Below are 27,007 nucleotides of genomic sequence, written 5' to 3'. Positions count from 1 at the left end.
CCAAGATGGCTGCCGCAGCGCCACGGCACTTCAAGACGGGTCACCTGTTGAAGTAGAAGCCCGGGTGTTTCATTGGCTCCGCAGGGCCGGGCCCTGAGCCGTTGACCGTCGCCAATCTAGCCCCCTGGGGCTGAGGGGGAAAGGGTTAACTGTAGGGCCGGAGTGGCGGCAAGCGGCAAGCGGCGGCTGGTCGGCGTCGCTCCCTCTGACTCGCCGCCTCAGCCAGGCCCGAGCCCGGCGGGCTTCGTCCCCGTCCCCGCCCCCGGCTCCTCTCCTCAACTCGGCATGGAGGACCGGGGGGGCGGCGGCCGCAGGGAGAGACCGAGAGCCGGAGAAGCGGAAGAAGGCGAGGAGCCGGCAGAGACCGCGGCGGGAGAGGAGGAGGAGGAGGAAAAGGCGGCGGCGGGAGTGACCGTGACGATTACGGAGCCAGAAGGCGGCGAGGAGGAGGACGAGGAGGACGAAGGCGAGGCTGAGGAGCGGGACACGGAGTGGAGCTTCGTCGACATGGAGACGGTGTCCCTGCGCGATCTGCCCACGGCGCTTATCGCCTGCAACTTGCCCCTGCCCGTCTTCTTCCCCGACGGCCCCAGCAAGGTGGGTGAGGCGGGGGCGAAGGGGGCTCCCGGAAGCTGGCCGTGGGAGGGGGAGAGTTTGGAAGGGGGGGGCGCGCGAAAGGGCCCCGGAAAGGGCAGGCCCCGCCCGCTCCGGGCCAGCACCACCCGCGGCCGGCAGGGGCTCTCGGTCGGGGATGGCTGGCTCCTCTGAGAGGCGAACACGGCTAATAAACAACCCGAGCGCGCGTGAAATAAGGCACAGCGACGCAGGGGTCTCTCGTGGGGGAATGTGAGGCAGAGGGGCGTTCTGCAAGAAGGCGCCCCCAGCCCTCTCCAATGAGTTGACGTTCATTAGGCAAACGTTTTATTTAGCAGGGCGTCTTGAGGCCTGTGTATGCGCTTCGTGAAAGGGAGAAGTTATATGCCCTGCTGCCCCTGAGGGGTATCTAAAGGGCAGCTGCCCATGCAGGATTCCTAGGATTCACTTGCGTGCTTTTTTCAGGGCCGGCCCTAGCATTGGGTAGAATGAGGCAGTTGCCTCAGGTGGCGGATGCTGTGGGCCAGGGTGGGCTGCTAAACTGTTGGAGGATAGAGCTGTGTGGGAGGCACACACCACCTGCCCTGTGCCCCTTAATCTAGCCTCGTGCCATCCGTTGTGGTGTGGAGAGTGCTATCAGATTGCCAGTTTTGAAGTAAGATTCAGCTTCGGGGCCGGTCAGATTCCATATGTAGAATGGAGACTGGACACCATCTTGTCCTCGGAGAGCAAAAGGTCTTGGGCTGGCCCTGTGGAAAAGGGACTGGCCAAGGAACAGAAAGGACTCCAATTCCCTCCCTGCTTGTATTGTAGGGTTGCAGTGGTGCATATGCTACCCGTTAAGTAGGACCTGATCCTGTGCAGAAATGTGTTTAGTTTTTGTCCTGAGTTGTACTGGCCCAAGGATTACTGAATTCTGCCAGCAATTATATCAGACAGCTCTGAGCGCTTACTTTTACAAAGGCTAAACATAATTTGTACAAAACCACTACAGTAGGCCTTTAGGGATGTTAATGAGGAAATCTGCAACAAAATGTTGTAATGTACCCTTGGCCTGAGCCCCGTAGCACACTACATTTGAGGGTTACTTGGTCCAGTCTGCTGCTGTGCTGTGATGCAATTGAATTATTGGTAGCAGAAAGCTCCAAGGAGGAACAGTGTATTGGACTAGAACCACTGATCTGTTCTAGGATGCCAAGGTTATCATGACAGTTCTTGGTCTCCCTATTTTTGAGGGATTCCTGTTTGGGGGGGGGGGAGTATTTTTCTGCCTACTTAATAATAATAATAATTATTATTATTTATTATTTGTACCCCGCCCATCTGGCTGGGTCTCCCCAGCCATGCAGATACCCCCTTTTGATATCTGTTGGTTGTCACAGAAGCACTTGCTTGGTTATTTTATTTCTAAAATTGATCCTCTGCATTTTTAGTGCCAATTCCCACATCACTCTTTGAGGAAATTATTGTTTCGAGTTGTTATCTTTGATTCATTGGTCCATATAGAGAGCTTTATCACCATCTTCCACATGTGACTTAAATTTTGATATGTCCCGGTAGTTCAAAGAGCCAGGCAGGTGAATTGCAATGTATCAACCTACATTTGAAAGATGCCGAATGACCCTCACATCTTTAGGAATGAAAGGTTGTAACCATGGCTGGCCTTCGAAATGACATGTTGCAATTTTAAATGCCATGCTGCTGTATAAATATTGCGGGAGGAGAAGAATAGGAAACATAAGTGCCCTTTCCTGCTTCCTGTTTCCATATACCATCATATGCAAAGTGTAACTCTAGCATCTCTGCCTACAGTCAGATGTTTGGCAGGAACAATCATAATGTTTGGCTTCATCTCTCTTCCCTACTTAGTCCCTTCCATCAGCTAAAGCTATACATTTGCCTGAGATGCATGAGGGGAAAATCATACGGAATGTAATTCATTGGTTTTTGTTACATGGTGCTCAAAAGAATGAAGAACTAAAAGCAAATTTTATTTATTTTTTAATGTTCAGGCTCTTGCTCTAACAACAATAACAAAAAGCTTACTAACTGATAATTTGTTTATCTATAAAACTGCTGTATTTTTCTTCTAGGACTAAGATGTGTTTTTGTAAGATCTAAATTTATAGTCCTTTTAAATAACCTTAATAGTTGCCATAGCTACTTACATACTCAGCAGTTTCTTAGGTACACTTAAGAAATGCAAACTTGTATTTTCAAATATATATTCTGTGCTGTTTTACTTTAAAAATGTTACATTTCAAATGATTCCAATGTGAGTCCAAGCTTTAGGCAACTTCAAGACTTCAGAAAGACATGGAAATAGGTATATGTGCTAGGGTAGCCTTCTTGAGTATAGTGCATAAGGGTGTTAAACAACCAATCCTCAGTTCATATCTAATCCCACCCAAATTCACTAGCCTTTGTATATGGTGCTGCTGCTATTCTTAAATGGCTGTAATGAAGATTACCAAGGTAATGGTTGGGATTCAGAGAACCAGTTAGGGCAATGAAAATGGGTTTGCACTAGCTCAGTGGGTTTTGTTTTTTACTTTGACCCCCATATTATCATACACCTGCTTTTTAAACAGTTTGCCATATAGATTGGAGTCTTACTCTTTTGAGAATTGTTATAAAATTCCTGTGAACTTACAGAACTAGTTTCATGGTTCTTTACATCCTGACTGTTGTTGTTCTTTATTCGTTTAGTCGTGTCCGACACTTCGTGACCCCATGGACCAGAGCACGCCAGGCACTCCTGTCTTCCACTGCCTCCCGCAGTTTGGTCAGACTCATGTTGGTAGCTTTGAGAACACTGTCCAACCATCTTGTCCTCTGTCGTCCCCTTCTGCTTGTGCCCTCCATCTTTCCCAACATCAGGGATGTCAGGGAACTACCCCCAATGTAGTGCAAGGTGGTGGAAGGGCTCTCCGGATGCTACAGGGAGCCCCAGTCCCACCTTGCCAGCAGCTCCTCCTCTGGTAGCGAAAAGAGCAAAAGAGCGGCGAGACGTCCAGCAAGGAGGGGCAGAGTTCACAGGGGAAAGGGAGTAGAGGCTCTGGGGATGCAAGTGAGACCCAACACTTCCCCAGTTCCGAGGGCGATACACGAGGAACACAATTTCCGTCGCCCCAAAGACGTCGTGGGGTGAAACGAAAGGAAGGAGGGTTTTCATATACCGAAACTCTTTTGTTGGGGTCAGATCCTGAAGGGGCCATTCCCGGATTCTGACACCACTTGATACAGACATGAACTTTTAAGCTCTGCACTGTACATAGTTTGCACAATAAAATCATTAAAGGAAACAGCGGACTCCTGGCTGCTTACTCATGAGCAACTAACCGAGAACCTTACAAGGGTCTTTTCCAGGGAGTCTTCTCTTCTCATGAGGTGGCCAAAGTATTGGAGCCTCAGCTTCAGGATCTGTCCTTCCAGTGAGCATTCCTTCAGAATGGATATGTTTGCTCTTCTTGCAGTCCATGGGACTCTCAAGAGTCTCTTCCAGCACCATAATTCAAAAGCATCTATTCTTCGGCGATAAGCCTTATGCATTTGGAGTACTTGAGACGTACCATATGAATGCTATCCTTTATTCTTGTTAGCAGTCACTTAATTTCATTTCCAAATCCTGAAAATGATGTTTGAATCAGCCACAAGGGGGTGAAGTAACACCACTTATTTGCAAAGTTTGTCTGAAAGAGAGTACTTGTGCTTTTAAAACACTGTTTCTGCTGGTGTGTATAATTTGTCAGATATATTCCAGATAAATTATACAACTGACTAATCTCTCCTGCCATATAGCTACAGCGGTTACTAGCCTTCAGATGGTAGGTTAACTTGCTGTTCACACCTATATTAGTGATATGTATCCGTGGCCTCTTTGCCTGAAAGGAGCTGAAAGAACCTAGAGTGCTTTCAGACAAAGGGCTCTTAGTGCTTTCAGTTCTGCTTTCTGCTGCATCCAGAATTGCAAGCAAGCATTGACACATGAGAGTTATAGCACTCTTTCAGTTGTGCATTCCATTATGTTTAAATAGTGGGCATGACTTACTGTGTGAGAAGTATTTATACCTCCTTTTCCTCCCACTCCTCATGGTTGTGTTCATTATTCATATCCTGATGTTGCTTTTTGTCCTTCTACCCCCTTTCTCAGTAGTAACTAAATAAGCACTATCAGCCATTAATTGTTTTTCTCCCCCCCCCACCTTGCTATTTCCTTTTTTATTTTACTGCTAACTTGTGCAACAGAAAAGGGTTTTTTTTTTTAAGTCTCAGTAGCACAGACTTAAATTTATTGCAAAGCTGTTGCCACCCAATCATCACCCTGCCCACAGTCTTCTTCTTGCTGCTTATTAGTAGTAGTAGTAGTAGTAGTAGTAATTTTTTGGATTGCTTATTTAACCTGCACCATAAGGTCCTGGCAGATGATTGATAGGTGGGTGGCCCCATGAATCTCACTGAATTCTTAATCAAAGACTTGACTGAAGATTTAAAAACAAAGGTTGCAAAAGAGTAGGTACACCAAGAGAATGACTGTTATTTGGTTCCTGCTTAACTAAGAGAGTCAAGGTTTTAAGTAAAGTTTAAAGTGCTACTTCTAAAGGACACTCAGAATCTCGGGGATCTCAAAGGCCAAGCAATAGGTGATAATGGTGTTCCTTCGATTAGGTTAGGAACTGGCAGAAGGTTCAGCGTTAACAATGTCAGGTGGAGTTTCCAGGCTAGTGTGTAGAGTAGGTGTAGCTAACCTGTGGCCCTCCAGATGTTGCTGGACTACAACTCCCACCACCTGTCAATATTAGCTCTGTTGGCTGGGGCTGATGGGAGTTGGGAGTCCCAACATTTGATTGGTCATTGGTTAGCCACCCCAGGTGCAGGGAGTGTGGGCACCCTCTTGTCAATGTCAGCCCAAGTCTTTACTCTCAGGGGCAACCTTCTGGGGGGCTCATGCCAGTAGTGTGTGGGACTACTGCTTTTGTCCAAGAGGCTAAATTCCAGCCATATAAAAGTTAAAGGTACACACACACACACAGAGAGAGAGACAGACACAGAGAGAGAGAGAGAGACATGCACACACACACACACACACACACACACACACACACACACCATCCAGACAAACAACAGGCATTTTAAGTTTTCAAAGACAGATTCCAGACTGCAGACAAAAGCACCCAAGAAAGTCATGGAACAGGGCCAGTGAATCGTGTAGTTCTAGAGAGTCCCTGAGGGCTACACAAAGAGGCCTCTGGGGCAGCATTCAGCCCCTGGCTTGAGGTTCTGCAGCCCCATCCCTTCAGTAGATTGTTTCAGCTAGAAACGTTCCAAGTGCATTTCATTCTGGTTCACTAGATCCTTACTAGCTCATCTCCTGAAGGCAAAATGTAGCTAAGATGTTTGTGAGGGGACACAAAATGGCTGTGAAACAGTGTTCTCCAGCAGTATCATATTTCATACTGCTGGTCACACTTGTTTTTAAAATAGAGTAATTTGCAAGCATGGGAAAGTTCTGAAGATGTCTGCTAAACAATTTCTTAAAGAGTTTTAGCACATTAATCAAGCATTTGACCAGTGCAGAAATGGAAGATAAATACAAGTTTATTCCACTCATGATGCTATTTTCCCCATTCCATTACCCTTGGTTTCCTTTTGAAGTTGAATTTTTAGTATTAAAAGGAAAAAACCCTCTATAAAAAGGGTTTCCACTTCCATTATCATCTACTCCTTCCTTCTCCCTTTTCACTTCCACTATCTTTGTCTTAAAGAATATACCAGAGTTGTATATAGGGCAAGTTCTGGTCATGTAGATTTCTATAATGCCTCATGGTTCATTTAGTGGCATATTTAGTCACTTTTATAACTTTGCTAAAATGGCATACCTCTAGAGACAAGTATCCAGTCTGTTTGCTAGAATAGGGAGGAGGCAATAAAGGCATACATTAATCTGATTTGTAACATTGAAAGGAAACATGTGGGTGGCCTCTTGACTTTTGTCCCCAAAGTTCCGATACAATGAAACTACTTCTCACACCCTTAAAAAACTACCCTGCTTGAGCTTTGCCCGTGTGTTTTTGTCACATGTCATTGGTATGTTCTCACCAGCAGAGGGCACTGCACAAGCCGTCACACAGGGCCTGCTGCAGAGGGAGATGTCTTGGCTGAGGGGTAGCAAGCACAGCTTATTTATCCTTGGCTAATCCAAGGAACCTCTGGGTGCCTATGTGGAGGCTGTCACTATATTCTAGGAGCTCTTAGGACAGGGATCCCCAAACTAAGTTCCGTGGGCCAGACACGGCCCGAGGGACTCAAATTATCCGGCCTGCGGCGACCCCCGCTGCCGCCACCTGCTCTTACTGGCGCGGTGTGGCTGCCCACTTCCGGGTTGGCGGAGCACTGGAAATAGCTTGTGCACATGGACAAGCATAATTTCCAGTGCACTTCCAGGTCAGAGGAGGCCCGTGCGCATGCACACAAGCTATTTCCGGTGCTCCGCTGACCCGGAAGCACGCTGAAAATAGCGTGTGCGCATGCATATGGGCACGCGCTCCCCCGCCCTCCGGCCCGCCACATGATCGGCGCTGGAGGAATTGGCCCGAGGCCTGGTAAGCTTGCCGACCCCTGTCTTAGGATGTTGAGCTTATTCCTTTTGAACCTCCACTGCAGATGGGGAGAGTACAGTCACACTCAGGTGCTGCTTGTGAGTTTCCCATAGGCATCTGGTTGACCACTGTAAGAAGAGAATGATGGACTAGATCTAGCAGGACTCTTTTGTTATATATGTGCAGAGGAGGAGATTTTTGATCAGATTCAAGTTCTCCTATGTAATCCTTAGGAAAAAAATCTTCACAGATTGTCCCCCTCCTTCTCTTCCAGAAAACATGAGTTTGACAATTGTAAAGATTCCATAACTTGGATTCAGAAAAGTGCAAGCATAATAGCAGGTGTTCCTCCTCATCACCTTTGCAGCTCCATGTGTACACTGGCGGAGGAATAGGAGTGGGGGGGGAGCGTACCGCCCCCGGGAGCGTGATCCCGGTGGGGGGGTCATTGTGGCTGCCCACCCGTGCTGAGTGCCACGCCCCCAGGATGCGCTCCAGCCCCCTCCGCCTGCTCTCTGCCCCCTGGTGTCAGAGCATGATGCTTAGCCACTACCTGTGTCCTATGAAAAGCTGTTCTTGAAGGTCAGAGAACCCTTTGGAATGATGGAGTATGGGAAGTGGCCAAAACCAGGTGAAGGTACCTTGCACATCTATTTGCACAGGGTCTCTCTACCTGGTTTTGGTTATTGCCCCCTCTTCCTGAACCGTATCCCGTCCCATTACAGAGGGTCTTCTGACTCTGGAGCAGATTTTTAAGCAGTACCAGGCTACAGTGAGGAGGAAACTCCCTTTGCATGATTATTTTTCCACGTATGATTCTCTGGATTTAACACAATCTATTGTAGGGATGACAGAAAAGACATTGATTACAAATACTCTTTTGTTAAATCCATGTGTTTAGGCAGCCTTTGTTTTTCTTATTTTAAAACACTGCTTTAAAAATATTTCAGTAATCATTTTGAAAGAGAAGTTATTTCATGAGAGTGCCACTTTCTCCCAAACTTCATATGTTTCCATTTTAGGGAAGGTAGCATGGAAAGATTTCTCCTTTACTTTCCTGTCCCATCCTTCATTTTTCTATTCATGTTTTAAGATTTATTATATTTTCAGAGTGACCAAATAAACAGCCTATTCTATGCTTTCACATTTAAATCTTACATTTAAATGTGGTCTGGCAAATTCTGGAGCCAATACTGTTTCCAAACCACATTAGTATGGAGCGATGTGTTTTCAGCACCTCACAAGATGGATTTTTCCTCTAAATTTGTATATGCTCAACCAACTTCCCCAGTTGCAAGAAATGTAGGAGTGAGTAACAGTTTGGGAAAGTTAAAAATTTGTATTTTTGTGCATTACTAGTTAATATTATTAATTCTGGGACCTGCAGCACCTGAGTTAAATAAGCTTCCCCCAACCCCCCTGTAACATATAGTTAAATTTATATTCTGGTGGTAGTAGCAAGATGTTTGAAAATTGTGACTGCCGAGTCCAGAGAGAACTTTCCATACATTTGATACCTCTTAAAGATCATATTTAGTATACCTTTGATTTTTCAGGCCATAAGAGTGTTCCCTTGCCTAGAAGTTAGCAGTTGTTAAGATAAACTTTTAAAAGTTAGTCTACAGTATCTGCAAGTTTCTACTGCGTAGCTCTCTCAATTAAAGAAGAGTTTGGATTTGATATCCCGTTTTATCACTACCCGAAGGAGTCTCAAAGCGGCTAACATTCTCCTTTCCCTTCCTCCCCCACAACAAACACTCTGTGAGGTGAGTGGGTCTAAGAAACTTCAAAGAAGTATGACTAACCCAAGGTCACCCAGCAGCTGCATGTGGAGAAGCAGAGACGTGAACCCAGTTCCCCAGATTACGAGTCTACTGCTCTTAACCACTACACCACACTGCAAAGACACAATTTGCAGATACGATTTCTGTCAAGTCTTTCAGATTAAAATTAAATAAAATTAGAAGCTTGGGAGTGCTAAAGAGAAGTAACAAGAGGAAGCCAACACAGATGGTGATTATTAGTCAGATGTTTGGTAAACAGGAGGGCCTTCCTTCCCCTTCCACTTCCCCTAATCTGTCTGGCAGGAGATAGAGAGATTTAACTCCCCACCTCTTTTCAAGTTACTTCCACATGTCTTAGTCTTCTTGCATGGAGTTGGATGGATATAATGTAAGGGGAAAGGGGATAATAGGAAAGTTGAGGAAATTGACCCATGAATCATTAGCATATCTTGGAATTTTTTTCTTTGCTTGAGGAAACAAATTATTTATAGCTCTGCAATTTGGATGATTCTAAGTTTCCATTTGATGCTTTAAGAAGATTGTTCCACTTAATCCTTTGTTACTGTGTACTTAACCAGCTAGTTTATAGCAGCCCAGCCTTAAGGTATCATATGACAACTTACGTTAAAGGTCAGTTGTGTATTGGGAGGCTCTGATCTCTGGGGAGAAACTCCTTTAATAGCACTTCTAGTATATATTGCAAGTATATATTGAAAGAGTGATGCAATAACCAGTTTTTCTAGCCTGGATAGGCAAATAGAGCAGAAAATTCTCAGACCACCAAAAGGGGTCATAACGGTCTGACATATAGCCAATGAACAGAAAATTTATTGTATGCCCATCAGCCTGTATGCTAATCAGCATAACTTTCACTCTGCATTCCATTTGCTAATGAAATAGTTCCAGTTATTTTCTAGTTTACATTGCCTGCTTATAGTTTTGGAAGGGAATACCTGTATGATCCCACTGCTCACTTTCTTCAAATCCTTCCTCAAAACCTGCCTTTCCTATGAAGCCTTGGGTCCAACCCCTACTTCAGCTAAGCCTCTAACCAAATCTAAGCATATGCAAATGAAACAACTGCATAGTCTTCCTTGTTTTCCTTTGCCCCTGTTTCCCTCCCCCTGTTTTCCCTGTGTCAAATTTTAGATCATAACTTCTTCAGAGCAGGAATTCTGCAAAGTGTATTCTGCAAAGTGCCAGGCACATTGATGGTGCTATTTAAATAGGTTTTTTAAAGCCCACCACTTTAAGCCAATCATGCTCTTTTGCCCACTCTTCCAGGGTATGCAAATGATGTGAGAAAAATAATGGATTCAATTATAGGTTAAATCTGAACATAAGCAGCCAGAGATATGAGCAGGTAGTATATATGAGTTAGCTAGGAAGATTGTGCAGTTTCCTTTGGTTGGTTGGTTAATTAATTAACCACCTTGATCTTCCGAGCATCTTAAGGTTGTGTGCATAGTTCTCCCCCATTTCATCCTCACAACAAGCCTGTGAGGTAGGTTAGACTAAGAGATGGTGACTGGCCCAAGGTCACTCAGTGAGCTTCATGACTGAGTGGGGATTTGAACCCTTGCTCTCCCAGATCCTAGTCCAACTCTCAAATCATTACATCACACTGGCTCCCCTCTCATAAAGTGGGTATTGTAGCTAATACATCTTTTTTCCAGAAGAATCCATCAATATTGCTTCATAAGTTAATAAAAATCTATTGTCAGTGGTTCCCAATTGGTGGTCCGTGGATCCCAAGGGGTCTACATAATGCACCCAGGGGGTCCGTTGCACCATTCACATAACAAAAAACTACCATAGAGTTATATTTAGAAAATTAAAGTAGAGGGTCCATGGCTTGCTTTTTGAAAGCAGGGGTATGCTGTACTTAGCTAACTGGGAACCACAGATCTAGGCAGTATGCACAGTGGTGTTGAGGTTAAGACTGTTTTGATGGTAAGACCCTTGGGGCAGTAGTTGGTGTTGATTCTGGTAGAAGTAGTGTAAGTTTCAAATCTGGATGTTAATTCAGTACTTAACAAACTCTCACTTATAGAAGAAGTTGCTTGCCATTTTCTAAAATATCTACTCATCCACAGGAAAAGATAAAGTACTGTTTCAAAGCTAATAAATTATAGCACAATCCTAACCATCTCTGCTCAGAAATAGGTCCTTCAGTGGGGTTCTTAGATTCAGTCATTTGATAATGGTTTAGTTAGTACTTGCTGAAGTGGGCAGTATCATAGTTATGTAGGTAGTTGATCCTGTGCTTCATAAAACCAAGCTATACACTGTCCTTTGGAAGTAATTTAGTAATTCTGTGATGCAGAATATTTTCAGTCTGAATTTCCCTTGGGAGCCCAAAAGCTTGGTGATTATTTTGTGACAATTAAGCTGGTTCAAGTAAAGGCATTGCCCAACTGTGGATTTTAGAGTTTTTCTTATAGAAAACTTTATTTTTTTATTTTTTAATGTCGCTTTTGGTAGTTGCCTTTTCAAAGTTTGATTATAAGCTAGGAATTGTTTTGGGGAAAAACATTTCAACATTTAATTTCACTTGTATCCATGTATTCTGTTGCTAGATAAATATGTGGAAATAGTGGGGGGTTTTAAAGTTTATTTACACTTCCATGTAAAAGGATCTGAAGCAGCAATTACAGTGTTTAACTATATTTTTCAGGAAACCACCAATATCTGATACTATTCCTAGATCTTTCAAATGTACTTTCCATTAGGTTAGTTAAAGAAGGACAGGAAGAGCAGTTTCAACAAGAACTATGTTTTTTTATATAGAACTGAATAAGAAAGAAAACCAAGTAATTTAAGTCACTCAGATTAATTAACCAACTACATCCATAAATGTAGTTGAAAAGGTAGGTGAAATTTACAATTGAGATCCTGAAGTTCTTGTGAGTTGCTGCATGAAGTTAACTGTCAGTTGCTTTAAAGACCATTGCCCTGATCGCCTTAGTAATGTTGCATAGTGGCTGATCTGCACTACATGTCAGCACTGAACTGAATATACTTTTACGTTTCCAATAACTGAACTGAAGGCAGCTACAGTATACAGAAAATAGTAATGAATATGTGTAGGTACCAATTGCTGTTTTTTTGTAGTTTTAAGATATGTCAGTTTGAAGAGAAGCTAATACTTAAGAACATGACAAATGTGTGGTGTAGCAGCTTGCCCTATCTAATAGTTATCAAACACTGGGTAATTCTGGTATCCTAGTTTATCTTCATTCATTATGCTTTGTACAAAAGATGGTTCCATACCAGAAAGCCCTGGCATGAGATGAAAAAAGAGTTACAATTTTTGTAAACTTGCCCAACTTTCAGTGACATTTCTTTGTCAGAAAATATATTTATATATTTTCAGAAAATGTCAGAAGATTTTATAGTTATTTTGTTCAATGGGTTTTTTAAACTGCCTTATTTTTACAATGAAAGATGGTCTCTAAATTATTTTAAGTACATTTAAATGCCAAGATTCCAAATTATTCTTGAAGCGGCTTCCATAAACAGAAAATAAATCAAGATATAATTGAACAGACGTGAGTTAGTCAGGCCTATGTATGACTTAGATTAATTAAACCCAATTAAAGCAGTAGCAATAAAGACGTCTTATCAAAGCATCTTATTCTGAAGTTCATTGATTGTTGTTTTCTGTTTTAAACAGAAGAATCATTATTGTTGAACCGTATCTCATTTAATTTAATACAACTACTTGAGTCAGAAGCATGGTCCTTCTCATTTAATCAACTGTTGCATAGTAGATAGCTCATGGTGTTATTAGGCAGGAGTGGGGCAATGCTCCTATAGACTTTTAAGTTATTGAGGTTTCCAGACAACACAGGCATAGTATCCCATAAGTGCAACTGCACAATGGACAGTCGTAAGAATAGCCATTACAACTCAGTGCAGCACTGCTTTACATGGCTTGAGAAGCCTTCTGAATAGAATAGAATATAAATAGTACCGTAATATCTTTTGAATATTATCCTCTAGTTTAGAATTAGTTTATTCCATTATAATTTTATTGTGTTCTAGTTCAATTGATTCAATGCTTGTCATGAATCTTGGGATCATTCAAGAACAATTTTTAAAAAAACACACCTCTGACTTGACGACCTTTGCCTTTGAAAATTGGATAGTGGAAAGAATTTTTAAAAGTTTCATTCATGACTTGTACCGCAGAGCCCTTTGGGACACTTTTCAGCTGTGGTGCTTACAGAAGGTCCAGTGCTATGCTTTTTCCATGGAAATTTTCCATTCTAAAAAAAAAAAAATGCTCATAAACATTTAATTCATAATGCTAAAGTGTATTCTCGTGTTGCGTGAATGAACCCTGGGATCTTGAGAACTCTCTCCTCCTTTTTGGGGCACAGCCTTAAATAGGAGATCAAAAGCTATTGCTGTGCATTTACTATGTTAACAGCTTTACTGCATTCACATTAAAAAAATAAAAACAATAAAAATGAACCAAGGGAGGAAGAGCTCCATTGGCCACGTCACCTCGCAGGGCTGGGGCCGATGGAACTCATTTCACTGCATGCCAGGCACTGGCAGTGGAAGGAGTCCCTCCGTAACCAGTGCGCCAAGGGAAAAACAAGCTGCACTGGCTCGTTCCACCCTTGGTTTGAGGGCCAGAACGTGATGGCGCCTTCACCCAGAGGTATATCGTGTAGGAAGGCGCCATTGCGCTCTGGCCCTCAAACCAGTCCTGGGCGATGTATCGATACATCACTCAAACCTAATCAGATGACATTGGTATGATGCTGTAAGGTTGCTCTTTTTTACGTATCTTAAGTTGGAGGTTCTGAAATGCAGAAAAGTCAGGGCTGGCGCACCCAAGAGGCAGGGTGAAGCAGCTGCCGCTAGTTGTATTGCTGTCAGTTTCCCTCACCAAAATTTCACCAGAATCTGCTGTTATCACCTTTGCTTTATGCCACCGTACAACCTAGGCAAGGGATGCTTTGGTGGGGGCACTATAGGGGCACTTCCTGTTTTGCCTGAAGCAGTGAAATGGGATGCACCACTCCAGAGAATAATCATTAGGTGGTCCACAAAGACCCTAAGCAATTTTCAAGTGGTCCATGGGATAAAAAAGTTTGGGAACTGTTGTCTGAAATGAAACTCACTTCCTTGAAGTCTCCAGAGGCAGTAATTGAATCTGTGAATAAATTTACCAAAAGACTAATTTAATTTTGTGAGGTACACCGATCTACACCTGGGGATAGCTTTGTTTCTTTATATGCTCATAACTACGATGCTAAAAAAAAAATCTGGTTTAAGTTCTATAGGAACTACTTCACCTATTAATTAGAAGAAAATTCAGTAAGCAGTCTTGGATCTCATTCTCCCTTGTGCTTGGTAAGCATAGCAATTCTGAAAGAAGGCGATTATGCCTAGAGTCCATGAAAAATCAGTAAATTGCTAAGTATACTGTGATGGCAGCAATAACTTAGTGAATTGGAGGATTTGACCTATGCTCCCATCTCAAGCTGCATTTATAGCAGATATAAACATCACTACATGTTCTTAAAGATTTCCTGTGTTTTCCATCCAAAATGGAGCAGTCTATGTGAAATGTTTTTCCAGCTTGTCTGGAAACTGGAATATAGCTGTGAATCACTTACGGAAAATGCTATGCATTATTTTTTATTTTTTTGTTATCTGGAAACATTGTGACTTTCCATAGTTTTATAACGTAGTACATGTGGTTTAATAAGAAAGGACTGCATGAAGTTATTGGCCAGTTCTTCAAATTAGTTCATAATCTTCCACCCAAGCACTCTTGGTTGCAACTTCCCATGCTTAATTCTTTCCTCAAATGGGAAACTTTTGAACGTAAAGAAAAACACTTGCAGGTTTTTTTTTAACCTAGGAAAATAACGTGCAAACTATTTTTAAGAAGGTGGAGGGATACTTCTGAAAATGTTTTAGAAGCATCTAAAGGTATCTTAATAGTCTAGCCCATTAACTGCTCTCAAACAAGCTCTTTAAAAAAAAAAAAGTTTAAATATGCACCTTTTTTTAAATGCATCTTCACCACCCCATCACCTCCTGGCAAATAGAAGGGGAAGAAATGGAGGCAGTGAGAGATTTTACTTTCTTGGGCTCCATGATCACTGCAGATGGTGACAGCAGTCACGAAATTAAAAGACGCCTACTTCTTGGGAGGAAAGCAATGACAAACCTAGACAGCATCTTAAAAAGCAGAGACATCACCTTGCCGACAAAGGTCCGTATAATTAAAGCTATGGTTTTCCCAGTAGTAATGTATGGAAGTGAGAGCTGGACCATAAAGAAGACTAATCACCGAAGAATTGATGCTTTTGAATTGTGGTGCTGGAGGAGACTCTTGAGAGTCCCATGGACTGCAAAAAGATCAAACTTATCCATCCTTAAAGAAATCAGCCCTGAGTGCTCACTGGAAGGGCAGATCCTGAAGTTGAGGCTCCAGTACTTTGGCCACCTCATGAGAAGAGAAGACTCCCTGGAAAAGACCCTGATGTTGGGAAAGATGGAGGGCACAAGGAGAAGGGGACGACAGAGGATGAGATGGTTGGACAGTGTTCTCGAAGCGACTGGCATGAGTTTGGCCAAACTGCGTGAGGCAGTGAAGGATAGGGGTGCCTGGCGTGCTCTGGTCCATGGGGTCACGAAGAGTCAGACACGACTGAACGACTGAACAACAACAATAACCACAACACCCCTCCTGCCCCAGACTTGCCACTAAAGCAGAAAAATACTCACCAAGATATCACCAGGGAGGGTGTGTGTGTGTATGCATATTTTATGGGTTTAGTGTTAGCTTTGGCAAACTTCAATCTGTGTATATGTTTCGGACTGCTTAACATTTTAATGTTTTAAGGTCACATTTGAAAAATACATTTTTTGAATACATTGAAAAACACATGGCTTCCCCCAAAGAATCCAGCGAACTGTAGTTAAGGGTGCTAGGAATTATAGTTCTTTGGGGCATAAACTGAAGACCTCAGGATTCTTTGGGGTAATCCATGTGCTTTTATGATATTATGTGGGTGACTTAAGATGAAAACTGTAGTTGTACTCCTTGAGTTAATTCCAGTCAAAGGCGAATATGGGGTTGCGGCGCTCATCTTGCTTTCAGGCCGAGGGAGCCAGCGTTTGTCCACAGACAGCTTTATGGGTCATGTGGCCAGCATGACTAAACCGCTTCTGGTGCAACAGAACACCATGACGGAAACCAGAGAGCATGGAAACACCCTATTTACCTACCGGTACTTGCACTGGCGTGCTTTTGAACTGCTAGGTTGGCAGGAGCTGGAACAGAGCAACGGGAGCTCACCCCATTGCAGGGATTCGAACCACTGACCTTCTGATCAGCAAGCCGAAGAGGCTCAGTGGTTTAAACCACAGCGCCACCCACGTCTCTTTAGATTTAAGTACCAGTGTTTAATTTGTTCATTGGTTACATTTGAAAAAGCACATCTAAGGGTTATGTAGAACAGGTATCTTCAACCTTTTCAGACCCAGGTTTTTTTACCCAATCATGCATATGGAGGACTAATTTCTTAATCTTTTAAGTTTTACCTCATATTTGCGTGATAGTTGTGCTTCTGTTGTGACTCACCTTGGATCAGGCTGTGAACCATTAGTTGGTCCCAACCCACACGTTGAAGACCAGTGGTGTAGAAGATACTATATCTCTATGTTCATGAAGCTTTTCCAAAGAAGGCATACTGAGTAAATGTTGTACAGTACAAGGCCCCTTCTGTATCCTGACTCTATTCTGGAAATGAAAGACTTCCTAACTCCTTGTGCTGCATTCCTATTAACACCTTCCACTGGTATTTATTTTGTTTCAACTATGGCAAACCAACACGCTACCTACCTGTAACTTCATTAGATTAGTATGTACTTATTACTGTCTTTCAAAAATCTGCTTAAATCTACTAATAAGGTGTGAGACATCCTTTTCTGACAAAGCCATGTATGATAGCAATTGTTAGAAGTCCTAGACCTAGAACATCTGGCAGGAAAGCCCTCCAGTGGGTTTGTTTGCTTTTGTTCAAAAGGACTTACAGTACTTCAAACTTGCATAAGTTGGAAAGTTTATGATGGGGAAGACGGGGGGGGGGAGGAATTTCAAAGGGCACTCTTTTTTATCTATTCAGGTTTCTGCTTTGTACTCATGAACTGTGATGGGTAGGCTTGCCTATCTAAAGTGGATCTATTTGCCTCCAGAGTCAACAAGAAACCTGTTTTTCAATAGGGATGTGGATCTATTGGCATTTGGAGTGGATATTTTAAGAATTGCCCAGGAGCCTCATGTCTGTATTCCCACCTCTACTGTTCCTGGGCACACGTGATCAAGATCGGAAAGGTTTGGGTAATCTTAATCCTCCCATAGTGCCCTAGCAGGTTATGGTTTCCCAAGCTGATAGACATGAGAATTGTTTTCCCTTTAAGACCTTGGTAGTTGAATAAATCGGCTCCCGAACATCGCAAACCTGGAAGTGAGTGTTCCGGTTTGTGAATGTTTATTGGAAGCCGAATGTCTGACACGGCTTCTGCGGCTTCCGATTGAGTGCAGGAAGTTCCTGCAGCCAATCGGAAGCCGCGTCTTCATTTTCGAACCGAACCAGGAGTCAAATGGCTTCCTGGAACAGATTAAATTCGAGAACCAAGGTACCACGTCAAAACAGTGCTGTAGAATGGAGTGCAAGATGTTCGGGGGGGGGGGGGGGATTTTAGCATTGCACAGGATGCCACTGAAATTGTTAGTGACCCAGGATCCTATTTTCAATTCAGAGTAGGATACATATAACTCACAATTTGCACACAATTATCTTGTGCACATTCAGCTTTACATACATACATACCCCAATGTGTTTTGACTATACATAAATTTTGGCTTTATGTGCTAACCCTGGAACATAACCCCCGTGTAAGCTACGAGTTGCCTGCATATGCAAAATAAATTAGCAAACAGTGCTTTAAAAATCACACTCTTTGCCTTTGAGGGTTGTTTTTGGAAAAGAGAAGTGGAAGAACGTAACAGACTTAAAAGGGAAATGGATTCTTCCACTGTTTGAAACATTATCTGTGAAACAGGAACACTTAAAAAGAGGCTTTCTTAAGCCTTCATTAAAGAATTCAGTTAACTCTGGAAAGTACAAGCCTGAAGTCCTATACACACTTGGGAGTAAGTCCCACTAAGTCCAGTGGGGTGTGGTTCTGGATAAACATTGGGAGGGTTGAGTTTCACCGTGACTAAGATTTAGTATGCTTTCCAAAACTTTGCAATCTTTTCTGCCAGCTAATTGCTGTTTATTGCACTAAACCTTGGTCCTCAAACAGTAACTTTTTCCATCTTAAAGTGGGTTGTCCCATTCAAGTGAAGAGCATGTTGTCTGAGTGCTAAATGGAATTACTACCAATGGAAACTATGCTGCAAGAGGAGTTGATAAAGCAGCTGCCTATGCAAACCTCAGCTGTTTTTTCCATTCTCCAGAGCAAAGTTAATTAGCATAGGGAAACTGACTAATGTGCTTACGTCACCTCTTTCCAGTTGAAGCTTATATTTTGTCCCTGACTGCCTGAAAGCATGCGGCAGGACTTTGTTCAGGAATTTGCTGTCGCATACAGGATGCTCTGAAAACTTTTTTTTCCTATTCTTTTTTTTTTTTTTTTTTGGTTGAGGGGCTGGACTTGGTCCTTTTTATAAACTCTCACTCTACAGTACAAAACTGCTTCTTCAAAAAAGTACTTTTTGGTGAGCTTGTACTGAGCTCTTAGCATTCTTTAAGAGACCAGAAGATGCATTTTAGGAACTTTGATTACATTTTTGGCTCCTTAATTGCTTGTGTTGCTGACAACAAGGTTTTCAATCAACCAGAAATTAGGGTAAGGCTTTGTGGATTTTTGTTTCTGGTGAGGAATATAGTTACTGAAATGTTCAAATGACTGACTATGTTAGGTCTTGATATGGCAATGTCAAAATCCATTTGTGTTTCTGTATGCTTTATAAATTCTTACAATAATGCCTTAAGATTATGGTAGGGTTGTAGCTCAGTAGCAGAGTAGATGCTTGGCATTCAAATACTCCCAGGCTCAATCACCAACATCTCAAGATAAAGACAGGACAGACCTCTGTCTGAACCAGTGGAGAGCTGTTGCCAGCCAGTGTTGAAAATACTGGGCTAGATGGACTAATGAGCTGATTTAGGCAGCTTCCTATTTCCTGTGGGGGTAATTTGTATGATCCTTTAAGTACTTTTGTGTTAACTGTCTGCAAATTCTCAATACTTCTGACTGTAAGTGTGAACTTTTGAATATTCTAATAGTTTAAATAATTTAGCTTTTTAAAATTTCATCCAGCTTTTCATTTGTGAAAGTAAGGTGGAGGGGAAGTAGCAGGGGGTGGGAATGGGTTTGAAACTTTGAACAGGACTCACTGTAACTTGTTCAAAATTGCAGTACCTGGCCTCTTCTTTTTTAAGACTGTACCAAAACTTCAAAACGCTAATAACAAAATCCTAGTTATAAGTAGAATGAAAACACATTCTCTGTACTCTTTTAAGAGAAGTAGCTCAGTTTTGGGCTAACAACTTTCTGTACAAAGTTGTATAGTATTCCCATGTGTTACATACTTGTTTGAAAGTTTAAATAAATAATGTTTTGTTATCTCCTTCATGCAAAACCTGTTATAGACTTGTGACTTAACTGAACCCAGCAAGTTCAGTATTCTGTGATTCCCATACAAGTTAGTCAAGTTATAATAGGCAAAAGAAACTGTAGTCAGTTCCTGTTAATGGCTTGTGAAACAGGAAATTATAACATACATAAATGGTCAGCTAATGTGATTTAAGAATTATTGTCTCCTCCTCAAACTCCACTCCTAGTTTCCTTATTCTCAATATTAAATGGCAGGTGCCTCTGTGAATGATGCATAAATAAATTTGAGTTGGTTAGTTTCCTGAAAGTTTCAGTAACACATGCGCTAAGCATGCAGCACTACGGTATGGAGTTGTCAGCTGTTGGCGGATTTGCCACACCTGAAGTTCCACAGATTAGCATTGATGTTATTTGGGGTCAGAAGCAATTGTCTTTTTTCAGACTTCCAGGGTTGTTGTGGGTTGTTGTTTTTATTATTAAATGCAAACTAGGTAACCACCACATCTGTATCCCCACTATTTCTTCATACAGCCACAGTCCTCCCCCCGCCCCCAATCACACTGGTTCTGCATGTTTCTTAAATTTCGAAGCACTCTGGATTGGAAACGTGTGCTCTATAGCATCTATCGGTTCACACTTGCTAAATAGGGCCACACATTGTTGTTTTCTAGCAGATTCAGCTAGTGTAGATTTTCCTGGCATCGTAGTGAAAAAGAAGGCCGACACATTCACTTCATGTACATTGTTAAAGATACAGAACCAGTCAGGAGAAAGACTATATTCAAAGGCATGATTCCTATTAATACATATCAATTGATACTGATTCTCATCAATCTAGCAAAGGGTTTGTGTTTTGTTTGGTTTATTGCATGGTACAGTGATGACTTGTTGCTTAAAGCCATTAGGGCTTACCTCTTGAATTCTACCTTTTGGTTATCATGCAGATTGCACATACCCTTTGGTGAAATAGCTGGGATGGAAACATTTTAACCGACATAACTGAATTGCAGTTTGAGTATAAAGTTCCCAGAAAATAGAGGTGTGGCACTGGCAGAAGAGAAAAAGATATACAATACACATATCCCCCAGAGCCCAAAAGTTGGGGGGAAAAAAGTTCCCATGTGTTTTTGTTTGGGTAATCTGTGTCCAGGGACACACATTCCCTCCAGGGAGGGGAGGGATAATATTTACAAGTACTTGGTTGTAGCTTTGCAAGCAAGCCTGTAGGCCACTGAAATAATTTTTAATGGTTTATGCAATACAAGATAGCTTTTTAACAAAATATTCAATTTGTCTTTCAGGCAAGATTTGAAGCACTCTTTAGAACATATGACAAAGATGTCACATTTCAGTATTTTAAAAGTTTTAAAAGAATACGGATAAACTTCAGCGACCCTTTGTCAGCAGCTGACGTTAAAATTCAGTTACACAAGAAAGAATTTCTTGGAAAGGAATTGAAACTGTATTTTGCTCAGGTAAGACAGAGATACCTACTTGGTAAACATTTAATTGCATTGTTGCCAGTTTCATTTCACATCTTTCCTCCAGTGAACTCTTGAGTACAGCATTCTCGCCACACAACAACCCTGTGCAGTAGGGTGGGTTGAATGACAGTGAGCTTCAGAGCTAAGCAGGGCTGTGGACCTAGGTTTCAGTTATGCAAACTCAAAAATTACAATATGTTACAGAATCTCATCGTAAACCACCTTCTTTCATAGAATTAGTTTGCAGTGATTTGAGCAGCTGAATTGTGACGCCTGCTATTTTTGATGTGTTCTTAAAGTACCGCTTCTGAGAAAGGATGACGTCACACATTCCAGCACCATTTTCATTTTCACTGAGGCTGTAATGATACGGATTTGGTTAGTCAGTTTTCTGATCACCACTTTACAGCTAAGCTGTTAGGAGATCTGGCATTTGCTCTACTTCTTTAATGGTATTGAAGTGTTCTGTTATAAGACACAGTCCTTAAGGATTACTTCTTTTGATCATGTCACTAACAGACACTGTGGAACCTCAGGAGAGGAGATATGAGGAATAACTATATTTTATGTATGATTTCCCAAATCATTTGTATTGAAAGAAGACATGCTTTATTTTCTATCTTGTGTTATTTGACAGTGCAACCAGAAAAGCTTTCTCAGAGATTTCTAAAAAAAAATCATGGAAGCTGAAGTGGGATTAATCTGAGTGTCTGTTTCAGACACATATTATTATTATTATTATTATTATTATTATTATTATTATTATTTAATAAAACCTCAACAAAAAGAGAGTGGGATCATTGAGCAGCTTAGTTAGTTATGGAATTTGTTATCTGGGCGGCATACAACAAATTCGTAATGACAATTTCTATACAAAATAAAATATAAAAACATTAGAAAGTGCATGAATACAATAAGATATCAGTAAGAGAAAAGTTGCGAATTGTGAAGGACACATACAATCTAGAAATATTCTTTTTAAAATATATGTAAGCTATAACTGGATTACCTGATTACTAGGTATCTGCAAGTATCTAGAAGGAAGAGACTTAGAAAGAAGAGAATCTGATCTATACATGTGTATACTCACCATAATAGTACATCTGTCTTGTGATAGTTTGTTAAGTCCAAAATGCTTCATGTAGTGTAGTGGCGCCCACCCTGTGGAACACCCTTCTACCAGATGTCAAAGGAAAAAACAACTACCAGACTTTTAGGAGACATCTGAAGGCAGTCCTGTTTAGGGAAGCTTTTAATATCTGAAGGACTTGTATTTTAATATTTTGTTGGAAGCCGCCCAGAGTGGCTGGAGAAACCCAGCCAGGTAGGTGGAGTTTAATTAAAAAGTATTATTAATATTATTATTATTTAGTATATCATTAGAAGCAGCCATTATTCTGCTCTTGAATTGTTCTTCTAGTTAAGACAGCCTTGTAAATGAGCTCACAAAAGTTTCTAGTCTCCCATTTGTTTTACTAGCCTACATTTCCACGCTGGCTATAAGGGAAGATTTTTAAAGTTCCCTGCAGCCAGTATGGAAATGTAGCAGGCTGAGGGACAGAGTGATCCATCCTCCCAGGAATCATAAGACTATATCTTAAAGACCAAGATGTCTTGGTGTCAAACTTCAGTAACATTTTAATTTTTATGTTATGGGTTGTTGTTTAAAATGTTCTATCATTATCTCTATATATTATCTCTAATATTGTCAGCACAATGGATTGGATCCACACTTAGTCATGCTTAGAGCAGACCATTGAAATCAGAGGAACGGATTATTTTAAGCATAACTGACTGGATCCAACCCACTGTTCTGTCTAATACCATTACATACCGCTGCCATGAGCACGACATATTTGTATTCCATGCATGTGCTTTTAAAAAAATCAAAGTAACAAATAAAAATCTGTGTTTCATCTCTCCAGACTTTGCATATTGGAAGTTCACGCTTAGCACCACCAGATCCTGAAAAACAATTTCTGATTTCACCTCCGTCTTCTCCCCCTGTTGGTTGGACTCAGTCTGATGATGCTACACCCGCCATTAACTATGATCTTTTATATGCGATCTCCAAACTAGGACCAGGTAAGAGGCATATATGCCTAAAGTGTAGTGGCTCAAGTTAATTTTCCTTTTATAGTTGATTTACTGTAATGGGTGTGGCCGCATAAGAATTGAACTTATTCACTATAACACCTGTGATCTGAATTGAGATTTGTTAGGAGACCTTTATTGTCTTCACAGAATTAGTTTTCAGAAACGTTACACAATTCCTCTTCACAGAGAGCTCTGGGAATTGTAGCTCTGTGAGGGGAAAAGCTGTATTCTGACAACTCTCAGCACTCTTAACAAACTACAGCTCTCAATATCCTTTGGCAGAAGGCATGACGGTTTAAAGTGGCATCGTCATGCTTTAAATGTATGGTGTGAATGTGGCCTTCACTCCTTCAGCAGCCCACTTAGTTTCTGCAGTAGGTATAAACATAACACATGGAATGCTTCATCCCTCTTCCACCAGCCCCCACAGTCACTTGCATAGAATTCCCTCTTGCCTATGGTTACCTGGCAAGTGTTTTAGTGCAAGGCTGATCTTGCAGAGAGGCTTAGTAAGAACAATTGCACAGCCTCTAGTATGGTCGCCTTAAGGTACAATTAATGGACAAGTGTGGCCTGCAACAAAAAGTTGCAGTGCAGATTGCCTCCATGCAGGGTTCCAGTTAGCCATTCCCTCTCCCCACATGTTCCATTTCCCTTACCCATAAAACATGTGGTATTCTATGACTACTCTGCATGTCTCAGTCCTTATTGGATTATGTAGTGTTTTTTGAACCTTCAGGATTTTTTCCCTCTCTCTAAAGATCTTTGTAATTCTGCAAATGTCAGGGTTCCCCTGAGTCTGGCCACACACTTTCTGTGTGAGTGCTGCCATTTTGACCACATAGAGATTGTCACTCATCTCTGAACATTGCAGATAGAGGGGATGACACTGGGGGAATCTAAACCAGCTGAAGTTTATAAATTTGCTGATAGTATATATGTTGATTCTGCATTATATTTGCTCGTTAATCATAATTTTCACCTGCTGAAGAAGCAAAATTTGAAAAGGAGAATAAAACTTCCCATAGCTCCCCAGGATGTGAGAAACTATTGCTGATTTCTGAGTTCATAACTGGAAGTTGGGGGGTAGCAATCAGGATTAAAAAGGGGTAATCCATGATCATGTTATCCCATTGTTTAAAAATAAACAATGAGCTGCTTCATGCAACTGCTTTGAAGATCTGGGAAGAGGAACGGGGAAAGGAGCTCTAATGCCTCCCTTTCCTCAACACAACACAACACAACACAGGGCTATTAGTTCTCCTGAGGAAAATGTACAAGTATTTTATATCTACAGTTGTCTTACCACTGTTGCTATTTTTAAAAACATTTTAGGGGACCAGTATGAACTTCATGCTGCAACAGAAACTACTCCCAGTGTTGTTGTCCACGTGTGTGACACGAATGAAGAACGTGAGGCAGAAGCAGAGAAAAGAGAGGCCAAGAGAGCAAAACCCAAACCAAAAATTATTCAAACCAGGAGGCCAGACTATACTCCTTCCTACCAAAGTTGAACTACGTAGAGCTTTGAAATGTTCCAAACTTGCATGCTCAAGGGAGACATTGAGGAAATGACGTCATAAATCTGATGACATTAGGGGTGGAAGCAGCAATTCTAACGTACAGATGTTTTAAGAAAGGGAATGTCTTCATTTGTTTGTTTTAATGCTGCACGTTGGCTGACAAGACCAATCCCAAAATGAACTTCTGAATGGTTGTCCTGGAGAATGATTAAATAGTGGCATTGGGGCAAAAAGCATGTACTGTTGTGCTTTAGGGCTATTTTCAGATACTCCAGACTTCTGTTACAAAGCAGCTGAGGATGCCTTCCCTGTTTATGTATGTCCCTGATAAAGTCCTCCAATTCATAAGTTAGCATGACTGCCATTCTAAAATACACTCACTGATAAATACACTCCATTGGAATCAGTAGGGCATACAAGTAAGTATGTTAGAGATTGCAGCTTGTATATAACTTATGGTGGTAAAGAGATGGTTTTAATGCAAAAGGGTGATGTCCAACATTAGTCATAACCCAAGTTGACCCATTGAAATCAAAATCAGTGGACTTGATATGTCTACTCTGAGTATGACTAACATTGAATATTAACCACAGTAATATATATTTAATCATTTTTCCTATTAGATTTTGTGCATGCCTGTAAAACTTGAGAAGTTTAACTTCCTCTGCATTTTCCAGTTTTACATTATCCCAAATACTGATATCTCAGTTTTCCTTCTGAATTATGTTTGTATTGGCATTAATTTTTCACTGGGGACAGATTTTTAGTGAAGTTTGGTGCAATATCAATTTTTAATGTTAACTGCCAATGCATGGTTTATCTAGAAAACCTATAAAACACTTGTGCACATTTTAAGTGGGTTGATAATTTTAAATTATTCTAAATGACATTATTTAATATTGATTTAAAGCACCTTGACTTCTTTACCGATCAGAAGTACAAGAAACCTGCAGATAAAGCTGATACTGTGTTGTTACAGTTCACAACTGAGAGAGACTATAAGTTTGCCCTTGCCACAAACTTGTAAATTTATAACTGTTGGTGTCTAAATGTTGTTAATGGTGCTTGAGCACATCTAGTGTGAAAACAAATGTGAAATGTGGCATTTGCGAAGGTTGGAGTGCCTTTTTCTCATGAATTCCTGGGAGGATTGTTGCACTAGCTGTAAGATTATTTAATTTTTTAACCGGCAGTGGATATTTGATATAACTATTTTCTGCTAAAGCATCATCAAATAAGGTGTGTTATATTTCCCATTGTTTGATGCAGAGCCACAATGCTTTTTCTTCTTCTCTTTTTAGTGCTTTGTGTCTGAGCAGCAATTGATTAGCTACTGCTAAAAGTCTAGCGGTAAATGGTGTTCAAGCTTTTTTTTGTACGATATTTACAAGCAAAATTTACTGCACAGTGACATCCCACTTGAAGTATTTCTAGGAGTTTTCTTTTAGAATGGATTACTGAAATGAATTTTAAAAGGCTTTTAAAAATAAACATTTCACAATTTGTGATGTCTAAGCAAAGGTGTTTTCTCTGTGTTTTTTTCCTAATGTGAGGGATTTCATGCTGCTTGTACATTTCTAGAAACTATAAGAAGCTGGATATTTCCATACAGATGTCAGTGGGAGCTCTGTTTTAAGAGAACCTGTTCTGTCAGAGAAATTTTAATGAGAGGTTTTTCACTATGAGGTGTACCATCCTTCTTGGAACAGATGTAGCCAGGATAGTATAAATAGCTCGATTAAGTCAGCAGTACAGAGTGTAATGTATTTGTAATATTCCAAGATGTGTGTTTTTAAAAACTATGAAGCCCATTCAATACAAAGACAAATGAAACAATAGTATGTATTTGTTTTCTTTCAAAGGGCAGCCAAAAAGCTCCAGGATGTCATGCTGCGGATCTTGATTGTATTACTGTCATTTTCTCATACTGTATAAACTGCTCCTATATTTGTAAATGTTTTAAATACCCACTCTACAGACCAGTTAAGCTGGATAACTATTTAAGGTCATTTAAACTTACAAGTAAATGCTGTTGAGGTCATTAGGACTTAATTTTCTTTAAGTTGCAATCCCGCAAATATGGCTCCTTCAGTGCCATTGATATCAAAGATTTAAGCTGTCTAACTATGTAGGGAGAGCTGCAGTCCTTAGTCCCATTGAAGCCAAATGGGACTAAATCAGGTATGTCAGCTGGACTGCTTTATGGAGTTTACTTACATCAGGCATTGCCAAACTTGGCCCTCCAGCTGTTTTGGGACTACAAT

General features: G+C 41.2%; 1 protein-coding gene across 3 annotated transcripts; it reads left to right on the top strand.

Annotated features, from left to right (window-relative positions):
• The first annotated feature begins 239 nt into the window (after positions 1 to 239).
• RCAN1 (regulator of calcineurin 1) lies at positions 240 to 26,784 on the top strand. 3 transcript variants are annotated; one of them, XM_033146981.1, is made up of 4 exons: positions 240 to 597; positions 20,941 to 21,114; positions 23,049 to 23,208; positions 24,556 to 26,784. In XM_033146981.1, the coding sequence occupies exons 1-4, from the start codon at positions 286 to 288 to the stop codon at positions 24,732 to 24,734; spliced, it is 825 nt and encodes a 274-aa protein (XP_033002872.1). In that variant the 5' UTR covers positions 240 to 285; the 3' UTR covers positions 24,735 to 26,784. The 3 variants fall into 3 exon arrangements, with proteins under 3 accessions (XP_033002872.1, XP_033002874.1, XP_033002873.1); XM_033146983.1 differs by lacking the exon at positions 240 to 597 and adding an exon at positions 7,789 to 7,830; XM_033146982.1 differs by lacking the exon at positions 240 to 597 and adding an exon at positions 18,652 to 18,868.
• The last annotated feature ends 223 nt before the right edge of the window (positions 26,785 to 27,007 follow it).

The sequence above is a fragment of the Lacerta agilis genome, chromosome 4, assembly GCF_009819535.1.
Source record: "Lacerta agilis isolate rLacAgi1 chromosome 4, rLacAgi1.pri, whole genome shotgun sequence".
Taxonomy (NCBI): Eukaryota; Metazoa; Chordata; class Lepidosauria; order Squamata; family Lacertidae; genus Lacerta; species Lacerta agilis.
The sequence above is the reverse complement of the archived record's forward strand: the minus strand, read 5'-3'. Positions and strand labels throughout refer to the sequence as shown.